Source organism: Rhincodon typus, chromosome 19 (assembly GCF_021869965.1).
Source record: "Rhincodon typus isolate 14 chromosome 19, sRhiTyp1.1, whole genome shotgun sequence".
NCBI lineage: Eukaryota > Metazoa > Chordata > Chondrichthyes > Orectolobiformes > Rhincodontidae > Rhincodon > Rhincodon typus.
In genome coordinates, this window is record NC_063350.1 from 29,391,436 (window position 1) to 29,404,990 (window position 13,555).

General features: G+C 39.1%; 1 protein-coding gene across 1 annotated transcript in view; it reads left to right on the forward strand.

Moving 5' to 3' along the window:
* LOC109917522 (collagen alpha-1(XIV) chain-like) overlaps nucleotides 1-13,555 on the forward strand; it is a 148,723-nt gene that overhangs the window by 34,011 nt on the left and 101,157 nt on the right. Inside the window, exons 13-14 of the mRNA XM_048608374.1 lie at nucleotides 3,382-3,511; nucleotides 10,627-10,766. Of these exons, the coding sequence (XP_048464331.1) occupies nucleotides 3,382-3,511; nucleotides 10,627-10,766 (270 nt within the window). The remainder of the gene's footprint in view (nucleotides 1-3,381; nucleotides 3,512-10,626; nucleotides 10,767-13,555) is intronic.

Consider the following 13,555-nt stretch of genomic DNA (forward strand, 5'->3'; position numbering starts at 1 on the left):
CATTGCTTCAATCTTAATAATATTGAATTACGTTGTGTCTTTAATGTAAGAAATTATCTGAAGGCACTTCACTGAAGAAATAAGATCGATCCCAATCAGTCTGTGTCAGTGATATTGATTGACAAAGCACACTCACTATGAGAATAAGAAGATTTGGCATTCTTCTTTGAATAATGATCCACCAGTGTCATACTGGAGTATCATATTAAAATGGAAGGAAAGATGGGAACAGGATCAGTCTGCAAAATCCCCTAAACTTGTTCTGCTATTTAATTAAATAATGCTGATCACCACTTCAACTCTAAAGTTTAATGTTTATTTATATTAGCAACTAATTAAAAAAACTGTTCAAAAAAGGCAAGTTTCTGTTTAAGAAAAGTAAGTTAAGCTTCTTCTAGGCTTAAACAGAGCTATACATGCTCCCTGAGAGAAGTTGTGGCTAGTTAACACCTAACTAGCTTAACCCTGCTTCACTTTGTTAGCAGAGTTTTTCACAGAGTTAGAATTCTCGGCTCTTGTAGTGCAGTGGTAGTGTGCCTACCACAGAGCTAGGAAGCCCGGGTTAAAGCCCTGCCTGTTCTGGTCATGTGCTATAATATCCATGAGCGGGTCAATTAGAATATAATCTGTATAAGTACTGAGATGGGGCTGTTGTGACGCAGTGTTCAATACCCTACCTCTCGATCAGAAGGCCTGGGTTCAAGCCCCACCTGCTCCAGAGGTGAGTCCTAACATGTCTGAACAGATTGATTATAAATATCTGTAAACACAGAGGTATATCAATGCTGCTTGGTTACAGTGATCTGGCAGTGGGAGAGGGGGATCCAGTTATTGAGGTCCATGTAAGTACACTGACCTCAGTAAGGCTAGGAAAAAGGTAGTACATAGGCAACATGAGGAGCCATACACTAAATTCAAAATCAAAACCTGAAAACTCTAGATCTCTAGATTATTATTTGAGCTATGTGCAAATTTCTGTCGTGTAAAGGAGTTTAGATAGATAAATCCAGGGCTTAAAGGTGTGGGAGAAGTGGGTTCTGATTCATGGGGCACTAGCATCAGTACCTAGGAAGATGGGGGTTGTATGTTGAAATTGACCTCACCTGAACGAGGCTGGGCCAGTGTTCTAGACAGTCCTGTAACTACTATAGAGAAGTAGAGAAGGCATAAGACCTTAAGATATGTGAGCATAATTAGGCCATTCAGCCCAGCGGGTTTCTCTGCCATTCAGTCATGGCTGATATGTTCCCAACCCTGATATTCTTGCCTTTTTCCTTCCTCCCCAGAATGTTCTATCCCCTTACTAATCAAGAACCTATCTATCCATGTCTTAAATGCACTCAATGACTTGGCCTCCATAGCCTTCTGCAGCAATGCGGTCCACAGATTCTCACCACTGTCTGGCTGAAGAAATTCCTCCTCATCTAAAGGATCGTCCCCTCACTCTGAAGCTGTGCCCTTGGGTTCTAGACTCTCTTACTACTGGAAATATCTCTCCAAGTCCAATAAAACCAGGCCTCTCAGTATTCTGTAAGTTTCAATGAGATCTCCCCGTCATTATTCCAAACACCATCGAGTATAGACCCAGAGACCTCAATCGCTATTCATATCACAATCTCTTTATTCCCACAATCATTCTTGTGAACCTCCTCTGGACCCCTTTAAAGGCCAACACATCCTTCCTTAGATGATTGAGGAGTGCAGGGTGGTGGATGTTGTCAATATGGACTTTAGCATGGCCTTTGACAGGGACCCTCATTGGAAGCTAAGCTAGAAGGTGAAGTCACATGGGAGCTGCAGTGAGCTGCAAAGATGGATACAGAGCTGGCTTGGTCATAGAAGACAAAGAGTAGTAGTGATTTTCTGACTGGAGATCTATGACCAGTGGTGTTCCACGGGGATTAAAGTTGGGACCCTGTTGTTTGTAATATTTATAAATGACTTGGAGGAGAATGTGAGCAGTCTGATAAGTAAAGTTGCAGACAACACAAAAATTGGGGGAGCTGTGGATAGTGAGGAAGATTTGCAGAGGATACAGTAGGATATAGAACATTACAGCGCAGTACAGGCCCTTCGGCCCTCGATGTTGGAGAATTGGGTGGTGAAATGGCAGATGGAATTTTATCCAGATAAATGTGAGGTGATGCATTTTGGAAGATCTAATTAAGGAAGTATATAGCAAATGACAGAACCGTTAATAGCATCAACATGCAGAGGGATCTAGGCGTACAGATTTGCAGTGCAGTACAGTACAGAAACCATAGAAGTTGAATACGAATGAGGTGCATTCTGGCATTAATAAGGCATTCAACAAGCAATGATCCCTTGTAATTGGCAACTCACCACTGACTACTGAAAAACTTATCTTGTGATCTGTCAAAAGTGTAGAAGATGGAGTGAGATGTTGCTGACATCGATGTAGGCCTCTCTAAACTTCGCGTCCAACTCTGCTACAAATCTCGTGATAGCCCATGTTGCTCAGACCTCTATAAGATTCCACCCATACTTCTCCAATATCTCTTTTGTACTGCAAAATAGAGCTCCCTGTGACCAGTGTGTTTATTTCCACATTTTTCTGTTTTTTTTCCCTCTGGAACACTGATGGAAATTATTTATAGGCCCCCAAACAGCATTGATAATGAAAATCACTGTGTAAATCGGGAAATTGGATGTGTGTAGCAAGGATTATACAGTAGCGATGGGGAATCTCAATCTACTTAGTGGATAAAACTAATTAGTACTGTTGTTGTGGAAAACAAATTCTTGCAATGTATGGAAGATGGTTTTCTAGAGCAATACGTTAAGGAACAAACTGAGGAATGGGCTACTTTGAATCTTGTATTGTGCAATGAGAAAAGGCTAATTGATAATTTTTCTTGTAAAGGAGTCTTTAGGAAAGAATTCAATGAGAAATGAGGATCTTATATCTGCAAATCCTTAAAAATAACATCTGGAGCCTTTAGATTACAAAATTCTGATCCCCTTTCTGACAGATCCCAGAAAACTGAGGGGAGCCTTTTAAAAATTTAGTCTTGGCACAAAGCAAATCGTTTGGCTGCCTCAGACTTCTGCCCAGGGGTGGAAAGCCTGACTGTACCTTGCATCCAATCCCTTTCCAGCCCATAATTTTTGAGTGCGAGCCTGGAATAATCTGTGAAAATGCATAGTGTTTGAAAAGCAGTGGATTTATATAAATTTATGTTATATGTATGGGCTATAATATTAGGTTGACTGTAGCTTCTGAAGCATGACAAATATTATGCATTACTTTCAACATTTAAAACAATAATCTGCCAGAGCTAGAGAAAGATTATCTACACTTTAATGATTAGTAATTGCCACTGTTGTTTCAAAACCATTTTTCCTGCTCTGTATTAACAGGTGAGGGTTGATGCTCGGTACACAGATATTGAAATAGAAGGTCTCTCTGAAAGTGCAGAGTATGTTGTAACAGCTTATGCTTTATATGGAGAAGAAACAAGTGAACCAGTAACTGCACAGCAAGCAACACGTGAGTTGAATCAAGCTTGTTTTTGGTCCAGCTTGTAAATTGTGTAAGTGGTATGCATAACAATATGTACTATCCCTGCTGTTTTGCTAGAATTTCTCTTATACCTTGATGTTTCCCTGAATCATTTCCTGAGAGAATAGATAGATATAACGTTCCAAGTATCCTGACAGTCCCAGTAATAAACAATGGATTCAGGAGAAGTGAAATAGTAACACCGTTCGATCACCATGAAATGTCCCTGGATTCAGTCTTAGAAATTTGCTTTGAGAAAAACTCTTACAAATCATTTGGTCAAAAGATGCACTCACCATGTCAGGGAGAGTGTCATTCGTATGTTTGGTGGAACAGGTCAGTTGCGCAAATGCTCTGGATGCTTAAATGATAAGGTTTTCACCTATCATAACACATAATGTCTGACAATATATAATTCGGTCTCCCAATTCACAGCAATTAGGACCTAGGTAGTTAGAATGTTGGTTTGACAAATTTGATTGTCAAGAGTTGAAGATTATTTTATTGTTGAAGAAAGTGCCAGGTGGAGACAACAGGAGGAACCTGTGTGCTGACAGTAGATAGACAGTGAGTCTCTACTATCTCGGAGAAGCATTGAGAATGCCAGGTTCTAATCAGTAGTGTTTTACACTGTCCACTTAATTCCAAGATAAGGTAGGAACAAATTGCTGCAGATGTTGGAATCTCTACTGAAAACAACAAATGCTGGGGATCAGAATGGGTCAGACAGCATCCATGGAGAGGGAGCAAGCTATCATTTCGACACTTCATCAGAGCTGATGTGAATAGTAGAGGGGACAACATTTATACTATAATTTGGAGGGGTCAGTGGGCGTGGGGGTAGTAGGTGTAGGGTGCTGGTAGAAAAAAAGATGTTGCTAGTTTCAAGAGAAATTAGATTTGCTTATCAGCATTTCTACCTGGCAATATGGCCCTTGTAATTCATGCTGCTTTGGTAATGAACTTGAGACAGGAAAGTACAGAAGAAGACATTGTGACATGGTATTACAGCCAGAGGGTCTGCATGTTTAAATGGCTCCCCTTAGGTACCTTCTGGGATTACAGACTTAGTTAAAGATTTATTATAGTTTTTTTACAGTTATTACAGTCATTATATTTTACTAATATGATGCTTATTCAGTTTGTTTTGTCAACATGCAAAAAAAACAAAAAAGCCCTTTTTTTTAAACAAACTTTTGATCTAAAAAAACTTGTAAGGATCTGCAGTGAACAGCTGAGGTTATTTTTTATTCTAAATTCAGAAGTTAAAAAAGTCTGTGTTTTAGAGGTTTTCTTACATTGCAAAGGTTTTTTTTGAAAAACCGAACAGTTTTTTTTTAAAATAAGGTGTTGTGTTTTTGTTCTGGGGAGTTGTACACGTGGTCGGCTCTGGAGAAAGCATTTTTTTCTTTGAGGAATTTATTGATGAGTCGTTTCTTTCAGTTAATCAGCTAAGTGGTTGATTTTTTTAAAGTTTTAAGCATGTGATATATATATATATATTTTAATTTTTTCCATTTTAACATTACTTTCCGTGGGTTTTGAAGGATAGTTTATTTTATATGTAAGGTGTTATTGAAATATCCTTTTTTTGGGGCTTAATGTTATTAAGGGCAAATATGAGGTACAGAGTGAGATGTCTAGCAGATTTAGAAAAGTTATTACACAGCAAGATCGGTCAGATAGATGGGTGACTGTTTGGAAAGGTAAGGAGGTAGTTCGAAAGTCTCCGGTGGCTATTTCGCTACCACAAAGATATTCAGTTTTTGGAATTGTAGAAGGGGATAGTCTCTCCGAGGAAAATGGAAGAACCTTGAAAGTAGTAATTTCTGGTTTACTCCCAATGCCAACCTCAAACAAGGGAAGGAACAGAAGGTTAAAGGAGATAAATCAATGGCTGAACAGCTTGTGTATTGTTCAGTATTGAGGTTTTTGGACAATTGGAATGTCTTTTGGGATAGAAAAGACTGTTCAAAAAGAATATTTCTAACATAAAATGGAAAGGGACCAATGTCTTAGCAGGGCAATTTGCTCATTCCTTTAAGGAAGACTTTATACTGATTGAAAGGGGCAGTGGAGGAATCCCAAGTAGCAGTGCAAACAGAAGGATTGATGGGGAAGGTTCTGAATGTGAGGAGAGCACATCAGTTAGAAAAGAAAGACGAGAAAGTCAGAGTATGAAGTAATTCTGAAGAACTAAATTGCATTTATTTCAATGCAAAGTGTCTTACAGGTGAGGCTGATGAACCCATGGCATGTTCAAGAACATGGGATTGGGACATCATTGCGATTACAGAAACTTGGCTGAGAGATGGACAAGACTAGCAGCTCGATGTTCTGGGTTTCAGATGCTATAGGAAAGATAGAAAAAGAGGCAAGAACAGGCAGGGGGTGTGGTGGTGGCATTTTTGATTAAGGAATAGTTAAGGATGTAACTACCGAAGATATTTCTGAAAAATCGTCCAGTGAAAATATATGGGTAGAAATTACAAATCAGAAAGGGAAGATCACTTTGATGGGATTGTACTATAGGACCCCCAATACTAAGCGGGAAATTGAGAAACAAGTATGTAGGGAGACCTCAGGTATATGTAAGCATTATAAGGTTGTAATAATGGGGGATTTTAATTTCCCAAACATTGACTGGAGCTACCATAGTGTTAAAGGTTTGGATGGTGAAGAATTTGTTAAATGTGTTCAAGAAAATTTTCTTTATCAACATGTGGATGCTCCTACCAGAGAAGGAGCAAAACTAGACCTTTTTGGACAAGTGATTGAAGTAAAAGAGGGGAACACTTTGAGTCTAGTGATCAGTGGTTATGGAAAAGGATAAGCCTTCCATAAAAGTTTAAGTGTTTAATTGGAGTAAGGAAAATTTTAATGGTATGAGATAAGAACTTTCAAAATTTGATTGGAGTAGACTGTTTGCAGGTAAAAGGATGTCTGACAAGTGGGTGGTATTCAAGAGTGTGATGACGAGAGTTCAGAGGCATTTTGTTCCTGTTAGAGTGAAGGATAAGGCTGGTAAGATTAAGGAACAATGGATGAATAAAGATATTGAGGTTCTAGTCAAGAATAAAAGAGAATCTTACTTTAGATATAGACAATTTGGTTCAATTGAATCTCTTCATCAGTATAAAGAGTGTAAGTAAGAGTAATGTTAGTAAGAAGTCAGGAAGACAACGAGGGGATGAGATAGCATTGATGAGGTTAAAGATAATCCAAAGAGATTCTCCAAATACATTGAGAGCAAGAGGGTAACTAGAGAGAGAGTAGGGCCTCCTAAAGATCAAGGAGGTCATCTTTCTCTTGAACCCCAGGAGATGGGAGAGATACTAAATGAATATTTTGTGTCAGTTTTTACTGTGGAGAAAGAAATGGAGTCTAGAGGATGCAGAGAAATAAACTTTAATGTTTTAAAAACAGTTCACATTACAAAAGAGGATGTTCGGGAGGTCTCAGAGAATATAAACGTGGATGAATTTCCGGGACCTTGATCTAATTTGTCCGAGAATGTTGTGGGAAGTAAGGGAGGAAATGATGAGACCCCTTGCAGAAATATTTGTATCATTTATAACTATGGGTGAGGTGCTTGTTGACTGGAGGGTGACTAATGTTGTTTCTTTGTTTAAGAAAAGTTGTAAGGAGAAATCGGGGAACTACAGGCCTGTGAGCCTGACTTCAGTTGTGGGTAAATTGTTGGAGGTGATTATGAAAGATAGGATTTATGGACATTTAGAGAGGCAAAAATTGATTAGGATTAGACAGCACCGTTTTATGCGAGGAATATCATGTCTCACAAACTTGATTGAGTTATTTTGAAAAAGTTACCAAAAAGATTGATAATGGCCGAGCAGTAGATGATGTTTATTTGGATTTTAGTAAAACCTTCAACAAGGTTCTGCATGGTAGGTTAATTAATAAAATTAAGTCACATGAGATTCAGGGTGAGCTTGCCAATTAGATACACAATTGCCTTAATGGCAGGAGACAGAGAGTAGTGTTGCAGGGTTGCTTTTTGGACTGGAGCCCTGTGACCAGCGGTGTTGGGATTGGTTCTGAGTCCTCGTTTGTCATTTATATTTGTCATAAAAGTCATGGTTAACAAGTTTGCGGACGACATCAAAATTGATAGTCTAATAGGCAGTGAAGAAGGTTTTCTAAGATTACAAAAGGATCTTGATCAAATGGATCAATGGGCTGAAAAATGGCTGGTGGAGTTCAATCTGGATAAATGCGAGGTATTGCATTTTGGTACAACAAGCAAGGGTAGGACTTATACGATTAATGGTACAGCCTTGGGTAGTATTGCAGAACAGAAGGACTTATGGGTGCAGATACATTTGACATCTTTGACATTTGCGTCACATATAAACAGGATGGGTGAAAAAGCGTTTGGCACGCTTGCCTTCATTGCTCAGTCCTTTGAGTATAGGAGTTAGAAAGTCATGTTGAGGTTGTACAGGACATTGGTGAGGCTTCATCTGGAATGTTGTGCCTGGTTCTGGTTGCCCAATTATAGGAAGGACATTATCAAGTTGCAGAGGGTTCAGAAGAGATTTACGAGGATGTTGCTGGGTATGGAAGGTTTGAGTTATAAAGAAAGGTTGAATAGGCTGGGACTTTTTCACTGAAGTGTATGGAAGTTTATAAAATAATGAGGGGCATTGATAGAGTTAATGGTAGTTGTTTTATTCCCTAGGATGTGGGATTTCAAGACTATGGGGCACATTTTTAAGGTAAGAGGAGAGAGATTTAAAAAAAAGGGGCAATTTTTTTACTCAGATGGTAGTTCGCACGTGGAATGAACTTCCTGAGGAAGTGGTGGATGCAGGTACAATTACAACATTTAAAAGACATTTGGATAAGTCCATGAATAGCAAACATTTGGAGGGATAGAGGCCAGGAGTAGGCAGGTGAGACTAGTTTAGTTTGGGATTATGTTCGGCATGGACTGGTTGGGCCGAAGGGCGTGTTTCCGTGCTGTATGATTCTATGACTTTATGACAAATCAGTCTTCCAGTCTCCAGGAGAGGGCGCTGTGTGTGTTTGAAACTCTCTACAAATTGCTATGCTGGAATTTGAATGGAATCTCATGCTCGGATTGAAAAGACCCAAATTTATGAGGAGTTAAAGTGAGGCTGAAAAATTCACCTGCTGTGCAACAGAGGGAGGGTCTACAGCAAGACCACCGCATTGAAGGAGAGTTCTGGTGTTAGAAGATACCAGGCGGAGAGAGGAAAAGAACAAAAATAAAACCTTTGGAGTTAACAATCATTTTGGAACGATTTCAGGAGAATTGAATGTCTACTTAAAAGACGTTGTAATGTATATCTATCAAGTGAGTTTTCCAGCCGTGCTAAAATTAAATAGGAAATATTCTATTGTTTTAAATTACAAGTTGCCTACAAAGGTTTTAGATGTTTCATACTGGAAAGGTCTTAATATATAATATGTTGGGTCATCATTTTTAAGCTTCAAACTGAAAATTCAAATTTCTTTTCAAAAGTTATTTGTTTCTATGCAGGTTGTACTCTTGTATGTTATCTCTTTTTAGTTTGTTATGGGTTTGTTAAATTATATTTAGCTTCTTGTCCAGTAGTGGAAAACAGATATAGAAACTTTTGTAACAGTGATAAAAATCACAGTATTTATATCATTCAAAGTCTTACCTCTGGTACGTGTTTGTCACGTCTATTACATATGCGAAATGCCTATCTATCAAAAAATCTAAAACTTTTGTATCAACACCTTTTGTCAACCATACTATCCTTTGAGCAATCATGTGAAACTAAGGAAACAGACCAAGGGGAAAGAATCTAAGAGGCATAGGTGTTGAGTCGAAGAGGTTTATTTGGTATGATACCGAGCTGTTGGAGTGAATGGCCTGTTGCTGTAGACTACAGTTAATTTTATAACAAGATAAACACACCTTAAATAATTATACAAGAAATCATTAAACTTGGTCAGTAACTGAATCATTTTGTAACTGACATTCTTGATATAACTTTCCCATATATAGACTTGTCTCTCTTTTTGTGGAAATAGAATTCTACCAGTTAAGCTTGGCTGTCTTGCCATTGTTTCCTAGGCCCTGAGCACATTTCACCTTAGTTTATACCCTGTGATAGTTGGAAATTTTATGCTGGAAAATGAATTCTCATAGTCCTGTGTTGCAATAAAGATTAAGATATCAGTTTATGCAGACTGACCTTTACCATGTTTAGACTCCCGATTTTGTTTGTTTTCTGGCATAATTTCCTGCAGGTCACAGGATCCTTCTCCTTTTGGCAGAAAATCTGTCCCAATGTTCTTGAAAGGCTTTGTTAGCAGTGTTTTTTGTATTGTAGGGCTCCTCTCCCCCAAGTGCTTGTATTCTGTAAGGTTCCATCCCAGCAAGATCCTTAGATTTCTTTTTAGTACACATAGATATCAGGGCTAGCTTCATTGCTAACACATAAATGTATCTGATATTGTCCCTTAGCATAATACTCTGTTCTTGTAAAACATACACCTTATTATGAGCAATGTCGCAGGAGCCTAATTATTTATTATATGGTATTACAACGTTGTCGTTATAAGTAGTGCTCTGGATGGTTTACTAGTTTTTAAAAATATTACTGGCATTTAGATAGCACCATTAGGATAGATAATATCCTCAGTGATTTACGGAGATATAAAGAAGATGGGTACTGTGTAAAATAAGGAGAGATTAGGAGGGCATGTCCAAAACTTTGGTCAAAGCAATGAATTTTAAAGAGCATTAAAGGGGAAGACAGAGGTGAAGGGAATTATGGATAAGATTCTGGAGAATGTAACCTAGTCAATGTAAGGTGTAGTGGTGGATGCAGTGTTCAGTGATGCACACAAAACCAGGCTCAGAGGAGCAGAAAACACTAAAGTTTACATCCTGTGCAAACAGCTACAAGCCAAGTGTAAGACTGCTTGGGTTCAAGTCCCACCTGCTCCAGAGGTGTTTCATAATGTCTCTGAACTGGTTGATTAGAAAATATCTAAAATTGCTTGAAACTGTAAAGGCTGCAGAGGACCACTTATTCTGTTTTTGTTGGCTTTTAAAATGTCATTGTTTTATTCATTTGCAGTTTCACTGCAAGCTCCAGAAAATCTGCATCTCACTGAACTTCGTCACAGTAGTGTTAGAGTAAACTGGGAGACAGCTTCAAGGAAAGTGAGAGGTCATCGTATCATTTATGTGACAGCCAATGGGAATGATCCCAAACAGGTAAAATTCATGTTAGATCACTCAATCATATGCGGCTAGTGCTGCGCGATGTATACAAATGTAAAAGATCTCGAAATTACTGAGATCTGAGTTACATGTCAATCACATAAACAATGATTATTTGGGATACCACACTACCGATCAAATATGGGAGAACACTTTAAATTGCAAGTGGGAACCCTTGGGATTCCTGTCCGATTTTAATAGTTCTTGTTATTCATTCAGTTGATGTGGACATCATTGACTCAGCCAGTGTTTATTTCTCGTTCCTAATTGCTTCTTGAAAGTTGGTGGTGAGTTTTCTTCTTGAACCACTGTACTTCATTTTGTGTAAGAGTATCTACAATGCTATTTGGGAGAATGTTCCAGGAGTTTGCCCCGGCCACAGTGAATTAATGCAAAAACTTTTGCAAATGTATTTCATGATGGTGAGTGACTTGGCATGGAACTTTCAGGTGAGGATGTTCCCATGTATCTGCTGCTTTTGTTGTTCAGGAGGTAGAGGTCTTTGGTTTGGAGGGCATTACCTAAGAAACTTTGGGCAATTTCCGCTGTGTCTCTTGTAGATAGTACACACTGCTGCTACTGAGAGTAAGTGGTGGAGGCAGTGAATGTTTGTGGTGCCAATCAAGCAGACTGTTTTGTCTTGGATTGTGCTGTGCTCCTTGAGTTTGTTGGAGCTGGAGTCCTCCAAGCAGATGCAAAGAATTCTATCACATGTGTGACTTGTGCCTTATGGATAGTGGACAACCTTTGGAAAATGAGGAGATGAGATACTCATTGCAGGATTCCTAGCCTCTGACCTGCTCTTCTAGCCACAGGACTGAAATAGTTCGTCCAGTTCAGTTTCTGGTCAGTGGCAACATCCAGGATATTTTTAATGTCTTAGTGATGGTAATACTATTGAATATTATATTTGTCATTTCTCAGCCCAAGCCTGGATATCATTCAGGTCCTGTTGTATTTTGACATGAACAGCTTTGGTCTCTGAGGAGTTGTGAAAGGTGGAAGAACATTGTACAATCATCTTTGAACATCCATACTTCTGACCTTATGATAAAGGAAGGATGATGAAGTAGCTGTTTGGGCCATATGAGACTACCCTGAGGAACTCCTGCAGAGATGTTCTAGAGCTGAGATGACTGACCCCCAACAACCATAGCCATCTTTCTTTGTGCTGGTTGTGGTTCCAACTGGCAAAGAGTTTTCCCACTAATTCCTATTGACTTTAATTTTGCCCATGCTTCCTGGCTCCACAGTTAATCAGCTGCAACTTTGATGTCAAGGGCAGTCACTTTCACATCACCTCTGGAATTCAGCTGTTTGTTCGAATGAGGGTTGTAGAGGTCAAGAACAGCATTCTCTCTAATTTTCTTACTGGTTGAGTTCCGTGCACGGCAGCAACTTATGGAACTGAAGTCAATGTTGTGATTGCCATGTATGGAACCTTGGAGTGGCATGTGGGTGCACAGTATAGAGGGAACACTGGTCAGGAGCTGAGTGGCCAAACAGAACCCAATATCCTTAAGCAGTTTGTTGCTAAGCAGGTGCTGTTTGGTAGCACTGTTGATGACCCCGTCCATTATTTTACTAGGATATAAGTGAGCAATTTACTACATTGTTGGGTAAATGCCAGTGATTTAGCTGTATTGGAACAACTTGTTCAGGGGCTCAGCAAGTTCTCGAGCATGTGTCTTCAGTACTATTGCCAGAATGTTGTCAGGACTTGTAGCCTTTGCAGTATTACATACTTTCAGCCATTCCTTAATATCACACAAAATGAATTGAATTGGCTAAAAACTAGCATTTGTGATGAATGGGACCTTTGGAGGAGCCAAAATAGATCATCGACTTTACACTTCTGACTGAAGATTGTTGAAAATACTTCACCATTATCTTTTGCACTGATGTGCTTGGCTCCACCATTATTGAGGAATGGGACGTTTTCAGATACTCTGCCCCCAGTAAGTAGTTTAATTGACCTCTACCATTCACAAATGGCAGGACTAAAGAGCTTGGGCCTGATCCATTGGTTATGGAAATACTTAGCTGTTTATCACTTGTCCTTTTGGTGTTCGGCATCTAAGTACAGATATTTCTGCTATTACTGTGTTCCATCAATGCAAATTGGCTATAGTGCAATTGACAAGTTAGTGAACGTTGTTTGGATAACTCAAACTTTCTACTGTACAGGTATAGTGATTTTCTATAGCGATCTTCTATAGCGTGATTTTCTATAACAACTTTCTGTAGCGCAATTCTCTAGAGCACGAGGTTGCACAAGAATTCAAATATCGTGTTATACCAGATATACCTGTAAGTCCAGTGTTGTGGGTTCACAAGTTTGATCACTCATTTTAGGTGTGGCTGATGCTGCTCCTGGCATGCCCTCATGCATTCTGCATCAAACTAGGGTGAACTGCTGGCTTGATCATAATAGTAAAGTGGGCATATGCCAGGCTATGAGGTTGCAGATGGCTAATGGCCCACACCATCTCGTGGATGCCCAGTTCTGATTTACTAAATTTGTTCAAAATCTAAATCATTTAAGATGCTGGAAGTGCCACACAACACCATGGTCTCATTTTCAAAATGTGACATGAGATTTAAGGAAGCAGAAGGCCAAAAATCAGGAAGCAATTATTCTTTATTCCACTGGTATCAGATCAGTACAAACAAAGAGGAAAGTTAAGGGTAAACAAGGAACTATTCACACCTACTTGCATGTTAGGATCATATGGTTTGGCATTTTATTGCAGATTTCCTTTGACTCTCTGCTCCCACTTTGC